The 19,413-nt window shown below is 41.3% G+C and overlaps 1 protein-coding gene across 1 annotated transcript; it reads left to right on the forward strand.

The window, feature by feature from the left end:
* Positions 1-73: 73 nt before the first annotated feature.
* SMCP (sperm mitochondria associated cysteine rich protein) lies at positions 74-6,997 on the forward strand. The gene is made up of 2 exons (XM_003892645.5): positions 74-213; positions 6,355-6,997. The coding sequence occupies exon 2, from the start codon at positions 6,375-6,377 to the stop codon at positions 6,744-6,746; it is 372 nt and encodes a 123-aa protein (XP_003892694.1). The 5' UTR covers positions 74-213; positions 6,355-6,374; the 3' UTR covers positions 6,747-6,997.
* Positions 6,998-19,413: the final 12,416 nt, after the last annotated feature.

Consider the following 19,413-nt stretch of genomic DNA (forward strand, 5'->3'; position numbering starts at 1 on the left):
TAGGCATAGAGTCCTGGGGAGAGGATTATGATATCATAGAGGCTTAGAATCTTGGTATTAGCAGGGGAGGGAACCAATCTGGTTCAGAAGACTTTAGCTTCTGATAGTCATGGACTCACTAGGCTGCTGAGGAAGATCAATAATATCAACTGGAATCAGTCATGAGAAGTCAAGCATGGAAATTGTGAATTGAGAAGTGTGTGGCCAGACCAGGTAACACAGAAACCTTATCTTTTGGGCCCTCTCTGCATGGCTTTTTAATGTGTTCATTCATTATATATTTACTTACTGAGGCCCATGCAATGCCATTCAGTGTGCTGGATGAGAGGATTCCAGGATTCATCCTATATTTCAGGAAAAGGCTCCTGCTTCCATTTAAGAGGAAGACACTGCATCCTGGCTAACACGGTGAAACCCCATCTCTCCTAAAAATACAAGAAAAGCCGGGCATGGTGGCAGGCACCTGTAGTCCCAGATACTCAGGAGGCTGAGGCAGGAGAATAGTGTGAACCCTGGAGGCAGAGCTCATCACAGTGAGTGGAGATCGAGCCACTGCACTCCAGCCTGGGCAACAGAGCGAAACTCCATCTCAAAAAAAAAAAAAGAGGAAGTCACTGGAGCCTCTGGGGGTGGGGATAGTGAGGATATCTGTGCTCATAGAGCTAACGGACCACAGAAGTCAGACAATTAGGGAAATAATAACCACTATAAAAATGTAATGAGAAGTACAGGGGATCCAAGAAAGCCTATCAGGGAGACAGAGGCTATGGGTTAAGAAAGTTTTCCTTGAGGAGTGATGTGTAAGCAGAGACTTCAGGTTTGAACGATATTCAGTGAGCATGTGGGGACAGAGACCCAGGAAGGGTGGTTCAAGCTGGGGAAGAGCACGTTCAAAGACCCGGAAAGAGGTGAGAAAATTCAGCAGGTGTCTGCTCTGAGCCAATCTGGTGCCTGAGAGAACAGTGGGTGGACATGAGACTGGGCCGGTTGGCAGACGTCAGACAGAAGGCACCTTGCCAGGGCCCTCCTGGTGGTTTGGGCTCTGTATTAATCCTCACTGAATAGAGCAATAAGAAAAGCTAGGAAGATGGCCCTGGCCCTGGGCCACAGGTGTTTGATGTGATCAGGCAGATTTCCTGAGGCAGGCTATGCAGAGCTTGGTTGGGAAGGAGGGGAAATGGAGCATGGAGAGAATATTTATATATTTATTTATTTTAATTTTTATTTATTTACTTATTGAGATGGAATCTTATTCTGTCTCCCAGGCTGGAGTGCAGTGGTGCAGTCTCGACTCACTGCAACCTCCGCCTGCCAGATTCAAGCGATTCTCTTGCCTCAGCCTCCCAAGTAGCTAGTATTACAGGTGCATGCCACCATGCCCAGCTAATTTTTGTAGTTTTAGTAGAGATGGAGTTTCACCATGTTGGCCAGGCTGATCTCAAACTCCTGACCTCAAGAGATTCACCTGCTTTGGCCTCCCAAAGTGCTGGGACTACAGGTGTGAGCCACTGAGCCTGGCCAAGGAGAGAATCTTAAGAAGAAACTCTTGCAGGAGGCAGAGTAGTCAGGAGGCACATTTATTGTACAGGAGCTAGCGTTCTGAAAGTGGAGGAAATAGATAATATTCACCAGGCAGAAGGAAGACAGTGGAGACAGCATTGGCTCAGAGGGGCAGGACCTACATCCATGGGGGTGAAGCTGCAGAAGGACTTGATGTTGCCCTCCTTATGCTATAGTCAACAAGACTGGTTTCTAACCTGCTCTCCTTCTCTGATATGGCACAACCTCCATATTCAGGACCTGTTCCCAGGATCTGACTATGGGGGACATGCTTGGAGTGGAGATGTTGGTGGGACTAGTGAGGCAAGCCCCTGGACCCGGGCTCCAGGTGCCCTCTGATGCCTCTGCATCTCTAGTCACTGGAATGAGAATTGCTTCTGTAGAAACAGCTCAGCCTGGACTTGTAAGGATGGACCCTAACAAACTGGACTTCCAAGTGGTGATGAGACTCTGCACTTTGGTCAGTTCAGGGCACTGACCTTCAGAATAGAGAAAGGTAAACCGGAGACAAAAGACAGAAATATAGAGACAGGATGAAGACCAGAGAATGATAGAAAGGCAGAGAGAAAAAATAGTAAAAGGCAAAAATAAACACAGAGAGAAACAACAGAAAATAAAAACAGAAGAGGCTCACTCCTTCCTCATCCCTCTCAAAACCTAGTCTTAGGTCTGACCCCTAAGGGAGCAGATTCAAACAACAAGGAGACAGGGACAAATACTGGGCTCCCTGCATACACCCACACACTCAAACTCACCCCTGTACAGCTGCAGGGGCACCCAGGTGTATGCTTGTGTGTGCATGTGGACACACACACTTCCTGTCAAACAGCTTTGAACACTACAAAGGTGGTAGAGAACATGGCCCTGTACTCTTTCACCTCTTCTCTGTTTTTATGCTGGTCTGTCTGTGTCTTATTTCCATTTCTGGTGTACCTCTCCATTGCTCACCTCTCTCCTTCCCGTTCCCTCTCAGGCAAGTCAAGGCATTTCAGTGCCTGCATCTGCCACCTCAGCCTCTTTGCAGCTTCCTCTGACCTGGAAGGAGCAACGGGGTGACTTGTCCCCACGCCCATCCTTTAGGAGTCTTGCTCCAGTGTCTTCCTCTTAAATGGAAGCAGGAGCCTTTTCCATGAAAGATAGGATGAATCCTGGAATAACTGGCAAGGATAGAATTGTGACTAAATTAAAGTCAACATCCTAATCCAAGTCACTCTTCCTTTTTTAGGTGGGAACTGCCCTTGACCCAGTTCAGGCTGCAACCGTATAGCCAGAGACTTAGGATCATGAAGGGTTTAGGCCAGGTGGCAGGGCCTTAAGAGATAACTCTTCCTTCTCAATTGTCTCTCACCCTAATGCTGTAGTTCAGAATATTCAAACATAGGGGTCCCTATAGGAGGTAGCACTGTGCTCCCCTTCTTCCCAGAGAAAGTCTCGGGCTTTCTCTGTAAGAAGGAGGGCCCTGGCATATGCCCAAGCCTTCTCACGCACATGCCAGGGACCTCCTTCCCACAGAAAAACCCTGAGATGAGGCTCCAATGGTTCAGAAAGTGAAAGTGAAGAGAGGCCGGCTGGGGCTGCGTCCAACGTGTGAGTCTGAAAGTTACTGTTACTAGTGGGTGGAGGTGTCGGCCACACCTGGCTCAATGGGACCCAGTTTTTACACTACAAACTGGATTTAGGTGAATCCCCAGATAAAAAAGGGTTGAGTCTAAGAGCATGTCACCCATCATTCAGGACAGCCACAGCCCTGGGTCTTCTATAAGTCACAGGGGTGATTCAGATAGCAAAGTAGGTCGTCTGACAGGTATCCTTTAGCAACCACCTGACTGGAGAATCATGCACACCTTCAGGAAAGGATGATATAGATTTTTGTCCTACTGGAGTGGATTAGTCCTTCTCCACAATGCTCTAAAGATACTACCCAAGACTGGATCATTTATAAAGGAAAGAAGTTTAATCGACTCACAGTTCCATATGTCTGAGGAGGCCTCAGGAAACTTACAATCATGGCAGAAGGCAAAGGGGAAGGACCTTCTTCACTTGGTGGTGGGAGACAGAAGTAAGAGCAGGGGAAATGTCAGACACTTATAAAACCATCAGATCTTGTGAGAACTCACTATCATGAGAACAGCATGGGGGAAACTGCCACAGTGGTCCAATCACCTCCCTCCCTCAACATGTGGGGATTATAGGTCCCTCGCTCCACATGTCGGGATTACAATTCAAGATGAGATTTGGGCAGGGACACAGACCCAAACCATATCATTATCATGGGGTAACCCCCAGAAATAATTCATTTTTCTATTTTAATTTATTTTATTTTATTTTATTTCATTTTTTGAGATGGAGCTTCGCTTTTGTTGCCAAGGTTGGAGTGCAATGGCACGATCTCGGCTCACTGTAACCTCCGCCTCCTGGGTTGAAGTGATTCTCCTGCCTCAGCCTCCCGAGTAGCTGGGATTACACGCACCTGCCACGACGCCCAGCTAGTTTTTGTATTTTTCGTAGAGATGGGGTTTCACCAAGTTGACCAGGCTGGTCTCGAACTCCTGACCTCAGGTGATCCACCCGCCTTGGCCTCCCAAAGTGCTAGGATTACAGGCATGAGCCACCATGCCCAGTCCTCCCCCGGAAAGACTTTAGTGTGAGGAGAGATTTGTAGCTACTGTCCCCAGGAGTCCCTCTAGCTACAGAACACAAAAGAAGAGGACAAGACAAGAGATGTGGCTTTCTAAACATCAGGGAGAATGTTTGAGCAGGACTTGGGGGAAGTACCTTGACAGCAGGTACGGATCAGATGGAGGGCAAGTAGGGAGTGTCCAGCAGGAGAGAGACGGCTAGGACGGAGGCTGGCCCCTGCTAGGAGCTATTCACACTGGCTCTAACTGTTAAGACTCATGAGAAAGTTCAAGTAATATCAATTTGATCCAACTAAACAGCCATCATCACAAACCTCAAGTTCTCCTCACCATGTACTTATGATTATGCATGGACACATGCCTACATGCATTCACGTGTGTGCACACAAACACACACACACACACACACACACACATTCTCACAGAGATATGGGCAAGTGTGTGCTTAGTGGAAAGCCCACAGCAGTAACTGGTTCAGTTTAAAAAACCAGTTTGGGGCCCAGTGCAGTGGCTCACGCCTGTAATCCCAGCACTTTGGGAGTCTGAGGTGGTCGGATCACCTGAAGTCAGGAGTTCGAGACCAGCCTGGCTAACATGGTCAAATCCCATCTCTACTAAAAATACAAAAATTTGCTGGGCATGATGGCCAGTGCCTGTAATCCCCGGTACTCCAGAGGCTGAGTCAGGAGAATCACTTGAACCCGGGAGGCAGAGGTTGCAGTGAGCCAAGATCTCGCCCTTGCACTCCAGCCTGGGCGACAAGAGTGAAGCTCCATGTCCAGTAATGGTACTTCCCTCCAAAGAGAAAAGAAAGAAAGAAAAAAAAATTAGTTTGGGCAAGAGGCTTTTCTCACAATCCCGAGGATGCCAGAGGCCAGAAGGTGGTTGCAACTTCACTTCAGCAGTTGTCAATCCAAATCCCACACCCATCCCCCACACCAGTGACAGGGCTCTGACAGGCCTGGTGCCTCACTCACATGGGTTTGTGGCTTTGTGAGCTGAGTGCCCACAGGGGGTACAGGCTCATTTCCCATGCTTCCACATTTCCCTGAGGAGGCTAGATAACAACCTGCTCACTGCCTACTGTTTCCTGGCCACTTCTAGACCCTGTATTCTGCTCTGGGGCCACAACAGTGGTGTTCATCCTCTCATCATGTGCCATTGGAGGGACAAGGCAGAAACATATAGGGGCTTCCCCAGGGGCTGCATACTGGGGCCAAGGCCCAGGGACCTTCCTGGGAGAACTTGGATTTCCTGGGTGGAGGAAGGTAGATAAATAGAAGTAAAGCAAGAGTTGTTTGGATTTTCTCTATACCTAGAAGAATGAGGAAATTACAAAACTGCTGAATGGTTGAGTTTGAGGATCCCTATAAGGTCCAGTTCCCCCTTCCTCATCCCCACCACTGCCCCTTTATAGAGGAAGAGATACAAGCCCAGAGAGATGAAGAGAACTGCCCAAGCCCTGAGGCTTGGGAGTTGCAGAACCAGCCCTAGAACTCAGGTCCTGCCATGCCAAAAGCACTGTACTTTTCATTTCATCTCGCTGTAACCACCACAGTGCTCTGTGCATGGGACAAGATGATGTGTTCAGGAAGGGTGTAACAGTTGATCACTCTAAGTACAAGAGTTCCATTGCACCTGGGTCCCTGGATGCCACATTAGAGACAAGAACAAGCACATGCTCTGGAGTGGGATAGAGCTTGGCTTGAATCCACTTACAAGCAACTGAGGTGGATCTTTGAACTTCAGTGGTCCTCGTATGATGTGAAGTGGACTAAAAATGTCTACTTGAGGCAGGTAGCGGTCATTACATTAGCTGATGTTTGTGAAGGGCCCGACACTTGACCCAGGATCTGGCAACTGAGGGTCACACTGTTTGCTCATTAGCTAAGAGACCTTAGGCACATTGCTTACATATTCTGGTCTTTTGATTCTTTATCTGGCAAATGACTACCTAGTAAGGAACAAACATGCTGGCATATGCAAAGGTAGAATTACAGGGCTGGCTGGCCCCTCTGAGGTATCCAGCTCTGCTTTCTCAACCCCGGTCTGAGTCATTATCCTGAAGATGGATGTATTTGGGTATTAAGAAAGGAGGAAATGAAAGCAGGCACCCAGATTTCCTTCTGATGAGAATATTCTTTTCTTTTTCTAGTACCTCCAAGTGTCCAGAAGATGTGTGACCAGCCAAAACACAGTCAATGCTGCCCAGCAAAAGACAATCAATGCTGCCCGTCAAAACAGAACCAGTGCTGCCAGCCAAAAGGCAATCAATGCTGCCCACCAAAACAGAACCAGTGCTGCCAGCCAAAAGGCAATCAATGCTGCCCTCCAAAACACAATCACTGCTGCCAGCCAAAACCCCCTTGCTGCATTAAGGCCAGGTGCTGTAGTTTGGAGACCAAGCCCGAATGCTCACCGCTTAATATGGAGTCTGAGCCCAACTCACCACAAACTCAGGACAAGGGCTCTCAAACCCAGGAGCAGCCCTATAGCCCACAAAATAAGTCCAGTCCAAGCAAATGGGAGCAGAAGTCAAACAAATAGATTGTCCCTGGGGCCATGCCTTTCACTTTGTAGGGTGGGGTATTACTGAGAGTCAGGCTAGACCTATGTTTAGAGAAACAGTTTTCACAGCGACTACCATTTCCACCCAACGAGAGGCTTCTATTTCCCATCATAGCTCCCTACCCTAGGGAGGCCTCCATCTGGAAATGGGAGGATGAAGAAGCTGGAATCATCTTTCCTAGTGATCCTGACATTTAGACAGCACAGAAATAAAAGAGCAATAAAAAGAACATTGCCTCCCTTTGTTCCTTTACTTACCTGTGAAACCATCTCACCAGCCTGGCCTAGAGCCCAAGAAAATATTATGGGCGTGTCCTGGAGGTCCAAGGAGCAAGAACTAGCATCCTGAAGAACAAAGCCTCTGCTGAGCTGGAGCTTAGTTGATTGACTCATCTTGGTTTTAAAATGAAAGTCCTGCATTCCAGGAACCCCTTCAGTCCTTATTAAAAAAAAAAAAAATTATTGGTCCCCCAAAGTTCAAGAACCCTAATTCCCCTGGGTCGTGGGTACCACATTATACTCCAGACCAAGCAAAAATATGTAAATCCCTTGGAGTGATTCTACCCCCCATCCAGAGATTTTAGATGGAGGTAGAGTACCCAGGACTCAGCAATGCACAGTGACTGGCGGCAAAGAGCGAAATCTTCCAGCATCAGCACTGGCTCTTCGGTCAGAGAGTAGCAATCCCAAAGCAAGTGGTTCAGTGTCTCTGAGGCTGTATTTCCTCATGTGTAACATGAAGATAATGGTACTTCCCTCAAAGATTTTTTTTATGAGAATTAAAAGGGATAATTTATTTAAAGTGCCTGACATAGGGTCTGACACCGAGTGGCTATTCAGTGTGCGTAGTTCTCAAACTCCTCTCAGCCACAAGGCCCTATTTCCCTCTAAAGAAGCCATCATCCTCCAATAATTTGTCCCCAATCACGCCCCCACTAGTCCAGGTAGACAAGTAGAAATAGATAAATCAGGCTCGTTAAGCATACTTGTAAACTTCCATTTTTACTGCTTTTTGATGTGTAATTAACATATCACTTTTAAAATTTTTTGAGTGCACTTCTGTACTCTCTCTCTCACGCTTCTCCCTGTCCACCAATCCCCAGAAAACTACTGGTCTACTTTTGTCCCTTCAAATTAGTGTTTTCAAGAATTTTATGTAAGTGGAATCACACAGTAGGTATGCTTTTCTATGCTGACAATTTATTCTTTCAAAGCAGGTCTTCCCTACCCGCTAAACACTGCATATATGAAGTAGCTCAAAACAGCAGTTTCTATTTTGACACCATCTAAGGTCTATAAAAGTCATCTTCAATTACTTGGAATTTCAAAATAGAGATTTCCTAGTAACAATGCACTGGTAGCACACAAAATATTCCTGCACTTTGTTTAGTTTGTGGGAGAAAATTTTTTAAATTGGAACAATTTCGTAGTCCTACAAAGGTTATGTTGGAAGCAGTTTATTTTTCCCTCTAGGAGGGCGGGCAGCCATCTCTCCAAAGTTTTTGTAAATGCTAAGGTTCAGATTTCAAAATAAAAACAGGTTTTCATGAAACATCTAAAATGGGCCACTCTATTTCTATTCTGGGTCATGGCAACTCTGAATTATTTTTGTATTCCCACACTGCAAAGGGCAAAACCCCATTCCTTGCATGTAAACTTTCAGAAGTGGGGCAGCACAATTTAGGAGTTTCTTGAAGTAGCTAGAGACCTGCAAGGTCAGATCATTCCAAGAATCTGGCCAGATGGGAAAAATCTTGAGATTCTCAGCACTGGGCTCCTGAAGACTTCCACGTGCCACATCTAGCTGGTCCTGGGGGATTTGTGGTTGCTGCAGTAGTTGGAGGGTTGCTACTCTTCGCAGCCCAGGTGGTGGGTGCCCTGCTCTCCATCCTGGGAGCCTCCTCTGGCTGTCATGCTCCAGGGACTACTGGGGTTCCAAGGTGAGACCTCCACCCTCCCGTGGTGCCAGCCTCCAATTTGGCATCGCCCCCCAACTCATTGGTGGAAGTCAGTGAGAGTCCTGCTACACTGGGCCTCACCACATACCCAGGCCCAATGCAGCTGGGCAAGATCTTGGCAGAGCTGGGCCTTGGGATCTGCACCCTGTGCAAGGACAACAGAGATGAGCTGGCTCACCTGCCTTTCCCTTGCTGGGGTCTGGGGAAGCCAGTGGTAATTACCCAACCCTCTGTGAAAGGCGAGACTGTGGGTCTGCGGGAATGGTGGGAAGACCCTGCCCAGCCTGGAGACTCCAACCTTCACCCCCACCCTTTGCCCCACCCCAGTCCCACTCTCTGTCCTCTTCCTGAGTCTCCAGGCAGCTCTCTGGGTTGACCGACCCCCGCGGGGTGCTCTGGCAGCAAGTCAAGTCCCTCCTCTGCCACTTCCCAGACCAAACCACTGTGCATTCTTTTATGCCTGGCCCCTTTCACTCAGCTAAATTAGATTGAGATTCAAACATGTTTTTGCATGTATCCACAGTTCATTCTTTTTCATTGCTGAGTAGCAAATACCCTCATTATTGTGAATATGTCACTTTTGTTTATCAATCCTTCAATGGGCATTTGGGTTGTTTCCAATTTGAGGCTATTACAAATAAAACTGCTATGAACATTCATGCACAAATCTTTGTATGAACATATGCTTTCATTTCACTTCAGTAAAGACCTCAGAGGAAAATGACTGTTTTATATAATAGGTATATGTTTTACTTCTTAAGAACCTGCCCAACTGTTTCCCAAAATGGTTCTGCCATTTTACATTCCCACGAGAAGTGTTTGGCAGTTCCAGTTGTTGCATAGCCCTGCCAATTATTTGTATGCTCACTTTTTCTATTTCTAGAGTTCCAGACATTTTAATAAATACGCAGTGTTGCTTCATTGTGGCTTTAATTTGCATTTTCTTAATGGCTAATGACATGGAGCATCTCTCCTTGAGCTCTTCTGCCTTTGTATATCTTCTTCGGTGAATTATCTGTCCAAATATTTCCTCCATGTTTTTTTACTATTTGGAGCTATTTGGATTCTTATCACTGGATTTTAAGGGGATGTGTGTATACATATGTATGTGTGTGTATGTATGTGTGTATCTATATACACGTATGTATGTGTGTATGTACACATGTATGTATGTGTATATATATGTGTGTGTGTGTGCATATATGTATATGTGTATATTCTTGATACAAGTGTCTTGTCAAATAAATTATTTAACATATTTTCTCTGGACTGTGGCCTATCATTTTATTCTCTTAAAAATTTTTTTTCAAATAGCAGAAGTTCTTAATTTTGATAAAGTCCAGTTAGTTGCTTTTTTATGGGTTGTGTTTATTGTGTCACACCTAAGACATCTTTGCCTGACTCTAGGACACAAGGATTTTCTCCTATATTTTCTCCTAGAAGTTAATTTTTGTTCAGGCATACCTTGAAAATATTGCTGGTTCAGTTCCAGACTGCCACAATAAAGCGAGTTACACATTTTTTAAATTTCCCCATGCATATAAAAGTTATGTTTACACTATACTATAGCTTATTAAATGTGCCATAATATTATGTCAAAAAAAGTACATACCTGAGTTAAAAATACTTTATTGCTAAAAAATGATAATCATTGGAGCCTTCAGCAAGTGGTAATCTTTTTGATGGTGGAGGATCTTGCCTTGATGTCGACAGCTGCTGACTAGAGTGACTGGTACAGCTCTTTTTTTTTTTTTTTTTTTGAGACAGAATCTCGCTCTGTCACCCAGACTAGAGTGCAGTGCTGTGATCTTGGCTCACCGCAACCTCTGCCTCCTAGGTTCAAGCAATTCTCAAGGTACAGTTTCCTGAGATAAGACAACAATCAAGCTTGGTGCATCAATTGACTCTTCCTTTCATGGAAAATTTATCTTTAGTATATGATGCTGTTTGATAGCATTTTACCCACTGTAGAACTTCTTTCAAAATTCGAGTCAATCATCTAAAAACCTGTCGCTCCTGTATCAACTAAACTTATGGAATATTCTAAATTCTGTGTTGTCATTGCAACAATGTTCACAGCATCTTCACCAGGAGTAGATTCCATCTTGAGAATCAATGTTTTTGCTCATCCATAAGAAGCAACAATTCATCTGCTCAAGTTTTATTATGTGATTGCAGCAATTCAGTCACATCTTTGAACTCCACTTATAATACTAGTGTTCTTGCTATTTCTAACACACCTGTGGTTACTTCCACCACTGAAGTCTTGAATCCATCCAAAGTCATCCATGAGGGTTAGAGTCAACTTCTTCCAAACTTCCGTTAGTGTGGATATTTTTACCTCCTCCCATGAATCACAAATATTCTTAATGGCATCTAGAATGGTGAATTCTTCCCAGAGAGTTTCAGTTTAATTTGTCCAAGTCCATCAGAGGAATCACTACCTAAAGCATCTATGGCAGCTATATCCTTACAAAATGTATTTCTTAAATAATAAGACTTGAAGGTTGAAATTACTTCTTGATCTGTGGGCTGTAGAATCGACATTGTGTTAGCAGGCATGAAAACATCAATCTCCTTTATATCTCTATCAGAGCTCTTGGATGACTAGGTACATTTGTCAATAAGCAGTAATATTTTGAAAGGAATCTCTTGTTCTGAGCAGTAGGTCTCAACAGTGGGCTTAAAATATTCAGTAAACCATGCTATAAACAGATTTTCTGTCAACCAGACTTTGTTGCTTTATTTATAAAGCACAGGAATAATAGATTTAGTATAATTCTTAAGGGCTTTAGGATTTTGGGAATGATAAATGAGGATTGACCTCAAAGTCATCAGGAGTATTAACCCGTAACCAGAGGGTCAGTCTGTTCTTTGAAGCTTTGAAGCCAGGCATTGACTTCTCCTCCCTAGCTGTGAAGTCCTAAATAGTATCTTCTTCCAATAGAAGGTTGTTTCATCTACACTGAAAATCAGTTGTTTAGAGTAGCCACCTTCATGGACTATCTTAGGTAGATCTTCCGGATAACTTGCAGATAACTGCAGCTTCTACATCAGCACTTGCTGCTTCCCCTTGCATTTTTATGTTATGGAGCAGACTTCTTTCCTAAACATCATGAACTAACATCTGCCAGTTTCAACCTTTTCTTCTGCAGCTTCCTCACCTTTTTCAGCCTTCACAGAATTAAAGGGAGAGTTAATTCTATGGATTGCTGTAGATTAGGCTTCAGCTTAAGGGAATTATGTGGCTGCTTAGATTTATCCAGACCACTAAAACTTTCTTCGTATCAGCAACAAGGCTGCTTTGCTTTCGTATCATTCATGTGTTCACCGGAGTAGCAGTTTCAATTTCCCTCAAGAACTTTTATTTTGCATTCACAACTTGATTGTTCAGCATGAGTCCTATCATTTGGCCTATCTCAACTTTTGACATGTCTTCCTTACTAAGCTTAATCATTTTTAGCTTTGAATTTAAAGTAAGAGACATGTGACTCTTCCTTTTACTTGAATACTTAGAGGCCACTGTGGAGTTATTCATTGGCCTTATTTTAATAGTGTTGCTTCTCAGAGACTACGAAGGCCCAATGAGAGGAAGAGACATGGGGGAATGGCTGGTTGTTCTAGTAGTAAGAACACACAAAATATTTATCAATTAAATTTGTTATCATCTATGGGCACAGTTCATGGTGCCCCAAAAGAACTGCAATAGTAACATCAAAGATCAATGGTCACAGATCACCATAACAAATATAATAATAATTTTAAATTTTGAAATATTGCAAGAATCACCAATATTTGACAGAGAGACATGAAATGAACACTTGCTGTTGGAAAAATGCTACCAATAGAATTACTGGACACAGGGTTGCCATATAACTTCAAACTCTAAAAAATCACAATATCTGAAAAGTGCAATAAAATGGGGTATGCTTCTTTATGGTGGAAGGTATGAACAAAGGTTCTTTTTTTTTTTTTTTTTTTTTTTGTTTTTTTTTTTTTTTTTTTTTTTTGCGGGGGGAGAGGCAGAGGGAAGCATAGGAATATCCCACTGTATTATCACTATTTATTAAAGACTGTCCTTTCTGTAGCCTTTGCATCTTTGTCAAAAATCACCGTGTCATATTTGTTTAACTCTTTTACATTGATCTATTTTTCTGTCTTGACACTAATGTCTTATTTACCGTAGCCTTATGCTAAGTGTTGAAGTCAGGTAATATAGTCCTCTAATTTAGTTGTTTATCAAAGTTGTTTTAGCTATTCTAAGTTCTTTGCACTTTCATATTAATTTTAGACTAAACTTGTCAATTTCTAAAAATCAATACTGGGATTTTGACTGGGATTTTTTAAATCTGTAGATTAAATTTTGAGGGAGGAAATGAACATCTTAACCATATTGAGTATTTTGATTCATGAACATGGATTTTCTCTCCATTTATTTATGTCTTCTTTAATTTTTTAAAGTTTTATAGTTTTTGGTGAACAATTTGCATGCATTTTGTCATATTTCCCCTAAAATTTGCAAGCATTTTGTAATATGTGTTTGATATACTTTGATTGTATTATAAATGGTATTTTTATTTTGGTTTCTGATTATTCAGTTAATAGACAGAAATGCAATTATTTTTATATATTAAACTTGTGTATAGCTTTTCTTTCTTTTTTTCTTGCTTTTTTTCTGAAATGGAGTCTCACTCTGTCACCCAGGATGGAGTGCAGTGGCACAATCTGGGCTCACCACAACCTCCACCTCCCACACTCAAGCAGTTCTCCCACCTCAGCCTCCCAAATAGCTGGGATTACAGGCGCGTGCCACCATGCCAGCTCATTTTTGTATTTTTAGTAGAGACATCATGTCACCATGTTGGCCAAGCTGGTCTTGGACTCTTGACCTCAGGTCATCCGCCCGCCTCGGCCTCCCAAAGTGCTGGGATTATAGGCATGAGACACCGTGCCCGGCCTGTGTACTGCTTTTTGGTTTTTACAGCTTTCACGTAAATGCCATAAGATTTTCTATACAAATGATCATGCCTTCTAAGCACAGATTTGACTTCTTTCTTTCCGATGTATTTTATCATTCTGTTTTGCCATTTGAAGATGTCCCTTCTTTTTCTACTTTGTTGAGAGTTTATAACAGAAGTGAATGTTGGATTTTGAAAAATCCTAGTTCTACATCTATTGAGATGATCATATGGTTTTTTTTTTATTTTTAGTCTGCTAATGTGGTGAATTACATTGATTGATTTTTGAATGTTAAAAGAACCTTGCATACCGGAGATAAACCCTCTTAGATCACATTGTATTATCTTTTTTATATTCTTGGATTTAGTTTGCTAAAATTTTGCTAAGAAGCTTTGGCTTTATGTTAATAAGGGATATTGCACTTGTTGGTAGTTTTCTTTTTTGTAGTATTTTTGTCTGATATTGGTATCAAAGTAATGCTGTCCTTAGGAAATAAAAAGTGTTCTCTTCAATTTTCTGGAGCAGTTTGTGGAGAATTGGTGTGATTTCTTCCTTAGACATTTGATGGAACCCTGATGTCATTATCTGTGTCTGGAGGTTTCTTTGTGGGAAGGTTTTTAACAGAAAATACAATTTCTTTAATTGATTTTAGTTTTTCAAATTATCTACTTACTTTTGAGTGAATTTTACCACTTTTTGTCTTTCAAGAAAATCATCTATTGCAGCTAAGTATTAAAATTTATTGGTACAGATTTATTCATAAGATGTCCTTATTATTTTTAACGTATGTGGAATTTGTAGTAAGCTTATTTCATTCCTGTATTGATAATTTACATCTTCTCTCTGTATTTCCTACTTAGTTTAGAGAGTATTTTCATCAATTTAATCAATCTTCTCAAAGCCCTGGCTTTTTGTTTCATAGTTTTTTATGTGGTTTCTGGTTTTCTATTTCATTTATTTTTATTCTGATTATTATTTCCATTCTTCTGCTTATTTGGAGTGTAATTTGTTCTTTTTTCTAATTTATTAAGGTGAAAGTCGAGGTTATTAATTGAAATCTTTTCTTTTTTAATATGGGTATTTAATGTTAGAAAATTTTCTTTAGGTATTGTTTTAGCTACAACCAGAAAATTTTGGAACGTTGTTTCTATTTCTAGTTCAAAGGAGTTCTTGTTTTCCCTTTTGATTTACTGTGATCCATGGGTTAATCAGAAGTGTTTTTATTTATTTTCAAAATGCCGTGAGATTTTCCAAGAGATATTTCTGTTTTTGATTTCTAATTGTATTCCTCTGCAGTCAAATAACATACTTTACATGACTTGAATTTTTTTTAATTCACTGAGATTTATTTTATGACTCAGAATATGCTCTATCTTGGTAAATGCTTCATGTGCACTTGAAGAGAAAGTGTATCCTACTGTTGTAGGATGGAGTGTTCTGTAAATGTCAATTAGACTAATTTGTTTGACTATGTGATTTGAGTCTTCTACATCTCTACTTATTTTCTGGTTGCTTGTTTATCAAGTATTAAATGTGTAGCATTGAAATGTCTGATCATAATTTTGAATTCTTCTATAGTTTCTTTCAATTCTAGCAGTTTTCACGTCGTGTATTTTGAGGCTGTCTTATTAGAAGCATGAAGATTTAAGATTTACTGTATCCTTTTCATGAATTGCCTCTATTATTACAAAATTACCTTCTTTATCCCTGGTAATATCTTAGCTCTGAAATCTACTTTGAAGTCAATATATCCACATTTGCTTTCTTTTGATTAGTATTAACAAGACATTTCCCCCATTATTTTGCTTTTAACCTATTTATGTCTTTATGTTTAAAGTGGGTCCCTTCCAAGCAGTATATAGGTGAATCTTTTTTATTTGATCTGATAATTTATGGCTTTTAATTGGAGTACTAAGATCAATAGTGTTAATGTGATTAGTAAATATGGTTGTGTTTAAATCTACCATCTTGCTGTTTGTTTTCTCTGTCTCACATATTTTTTGTTTTCTTTTGTCTTACTCCTTTTTTTGAATTGAGCCTTTTATACAATCCCATCTCATCTCGTTCATTGACTTAATCTCTGTAACTTTTTTGTGTTATTTTGGTAGGTGCATCAGGGTTTTATTGTTTAGATTTTTAACCTTGTATAGTCCACCTTTATGTTATACTGCTTTCCTTACAGTATCAGAACCTATAAACTACATACTTCCATTTTTCTCCTTCTGATCTTTGTGCTATTATTATAACACATTTTTATTTTACATATATTAAAAATATTCATAATACATTGCTCTCAATTTTGCTTTAAATAGTTATTTATTCCTCCTGTAGGTTTGAATTGTAAGAAAAAATGTTTTTTGTTTTATCCAGGTATTCACCACTTATGGTGTTCTTCTGTTGTATAGATCCATAGTCCCATTTGATATTATTTTCCTTCATCCCAAGGACTTCCTTTAAAATTTTGTATAATTCATAGTCTGCTGGTGTGAAATTATTTCAGCTTTTAAATGTCTGAAAAAATCTTTATATCATTTTAAAAATATATTTTGCTGGATATAGAAATATAGTTTTCCAGTTTTTTGTTATTGTTTGTTCTGTTGTGTATTTTTTCTTTCACTACATTAATGATTCGCTTCACTGTTTTCTGACTTGTATTGTTTCTAGAAAGAAATTGTCATTTGTTCCTTTCTCCCGTCATCATGTGACTTTCCTCAGTGACATGTCTATTTATCTCTGGCTATTTTTATGATTATTTTATCATATGTTTGAAGCAACTGTGCCTTGGTATAATTTTCTTCATGTTTCTTGTTTCTTGAATTTGTGGATTTACAGCACCCTGCCAATTTTGAAAAATTTTGGTAATTCCCCATCTACCCCATCATTCAGGGATTTCAACTGTTCTTACATTAGGCTGCTCAAAATTTTCCCACACCTCACTGATGTTTTCTATTTGAGTTTTTTGTTTGGTTGTTTTTTGTCTTTTTTCCTCTTCTCTGTGTTTTGTGTTAGGTAATTTCTATTGCGACATCTTCAAGTTCACTATATTTTCTTCTGTAGTATCTAATATACTATTAATCTCATCCAAGGTATTTTTTATTTCAGACATGGTAGTTTTCATCTCCACAAAATTAATTTTAAAATATATATATTTCGTATATTTCCTGAATGTGTTCAATATTTTATCTAGCTTATTAAACATACAGAATGAATTTATAATAATTGTTTCAATGCTCTTGTCTACAAATCCTATGTCTTTTCTGGGTTGCTTTTATTTTTCTATCATTATTGATGACATTTTACTATTTCTTTGCATGCCTGGCAATTTGTAATTGGAAGTCAGACATTGTGAATTTTGTCTTTCTGGGTGCTAAATATCTTTATGTCCCAATAAATATACTTAAGCTCTGTATTGAGATACAGTTAAGTTACTCGGCAGCAGTTTGATTATTTCAGATCTTTTTTAAGACCAGAAAAGCATTTAATCTGAAACTAAATTGTACCCACTACTGAAGCATAACCCTTCTGAACACCCTATCTGAAACCATGTGAGTTACACATTTTTCCAGTCTGGCTAGTAGAAACAGAAAGTATTTCTGGCCCTGTGGGCTCCAGGGATTTTCCTTCTTAATTCTTTGAAGTAATTCTTTCTCCTGTCTCATGTGATTTCTTCACATGAATGTGCCTATAGTACTCAACTGAAGACTCAGGAAGAATCTTCCGCAGATCTACAGAGTCCTCTCTGTGCACAGTTCTCTTCTCTCTGGTGTTCTGCAAACTCTAGCTGCCTTGGCGTCCCAGCCTCCCAGTTCTGTCTCCACTCAGGGAGATAGCCAGGCCCTGTCTGGATTCCCCTTCTGCACGGCAGCTTGCAAACTCTCTGAGAGTAAGCTGGAACAATCAGGGCTCACCTCATCTGTCTGTCAAGGTTCACTGTCCTTCATTGCCTTGTGTGTCTAGTATCTTGACAACCACTGTCTCAGGTATTTTTTTCTTTTTTGGTAGAAGGGTAAATCTGGCCCCTTTACTTTATCTTTACCAGGAGTGGTAGTTCACTTTGTTTTACCAATTATTTGTTTGAGCATCAAATAACTGCAAGGTTCTATGTGATATACTTCAGACATGGAAATAAATAAATCAAGTCTGTTTTGTGATGCTTACAGCGCAGAGCAAGACAGGAAAGCAGATACAAAGGTGTAAGTGTTGTGATGGTGGGGAGCACGTTTTTTTCTAACTCCAGCAACCTAATCTTTCCTGCCCATATATCCTTTCTCCAAGAGTCTCCTTGGACTCCTCCCTGACTGCATCCTTATGGAGTGAAAACTAAAGACAGGTACACTTTGCTGAGGCTGTAGTGGATATGAATCTGGTTGTGGGTTGGGTGCAACTGCAATGGCTCAGGAGGCTATGAATAGGGCTGGAGGCTTTTAAAATACATGGTAAGAAAGCTCTCTGACCCTTCACTAAATACTAGTGAGAAGCCATGGTGTGGTGGAAATAAATATTGAAATTTGGGATGGATGATCCCTGAGATACAGAGCTTCAAAGCTGCCAAACTGCTTCTGAAACAGAAGACGGCAGCCCTAATATTAGGACAGTGATGCACTCTACTCTAAGAGGCTATATGCAGCGGGCAGTGAGGGAAGGAAAGCCAAAGAAGCACTTTGTATAAAGGGGAATAATTTCAATGACAGAAAACTCAAGTTACAAAGGTGTCTCTGGAAGTCCAGCACAATTAGTTCCTCCTGCACTCAACACTGGATCAATTGATTTTTTCTTGGTTAAGCACTGGATGAAGTGGTTGTGTTTCATTTCAAACAAAAAATATAAATTCTATTTTAAAATACCAGTATGATGATTCACATAGCAGAGATGTTTGTGTTGTGCAAGGCCAAGAGGGCTGCAATACCAGGTCAAACACAGAAGATCAGGTCCTTGAGCCTTGGCCTGACAAAATGTTCCTCCTTCCTCATGTAAAATCACACTGCAAACCCCCTGGGTGCAGCTCCCTTCCCCCTCCACCTTTGTCTACCTCCTGGAGGTGGGCACAAGGCAGATTCCTCAGGAGTGCTGGACTGGCTTAGCTGTATCAGCCATCCAGGGCCTGTGGAAATGCCAGGCCTGCCTTTCCTTGCCTCATCCCTACGTGCAGATTTCCCATTTCTGTTTGGCCTCATGGCCAGTTAGTCGGTTGCTCGGAGCTGCTTAGAAACAGGAGTAAGGAATGGTTGTAATTTCTTATGTCACGGAACCAGAGGAAAGGAATAAAGGGATGAAACTCTAAGCACAGGAAACCCACCAACCAAGTGCCAGGGCAGATGAAGCAGGAAAAAATTGGGTCTTGTCTTTGTTCTTGGGAGCTTGGGGTTATTAGTGGGAAGAAAGGGATGTTTACAAAGTCATATAATTACTATTGCCAAAAAATGGAGAGACTATTTAGGGTGATGAAATTCTGGAATACTGCAAGCCCATCTTTTCTCTCACAGGAAGCTTCCTCAGAAGTCATCCCACCTAGTCAGCAGCACATACTACTCAGGGGAGGGTCTAGAGCTGGATCCTCTGGACAAAGACTCTTAAGTTTCTAAGTAGGCTTTGGGGATATATTGCAGAGATCTAAAAGTATATGCTCTCCACAAAGCAGTCTTAAATGAATCTCTGGTAAGGGGAAAAGGAGCGGGAGAGGAGATTCTGCATTGCATGAGGTAAAGCCAGAGTTGACTGAGTTTACTAGG

This window comes from Papio anubis, chromosome 1 (assembly GCF_008728515.1).
Source record: "Papio anubis isolate 15944 chromosome 1, Panubis1.0, whole genome shotgun sequence".
In the NCBI taxonomy this organism is placed as follows: Eukaryota; Metazoa; Chordata; class Mammalia; order Primates; family Cercopithecidae; genus Papio; species Papio anubis.

Excerpts from the sequence above, each read along its gene's own strand:
- SMCP (XM_003892645.5), top strand. The coding sequence starts at position 6,375 with ATGTGTGACCAGCCAAAACACAGTCAATGCTGCCCAGCAAAAGACAAT.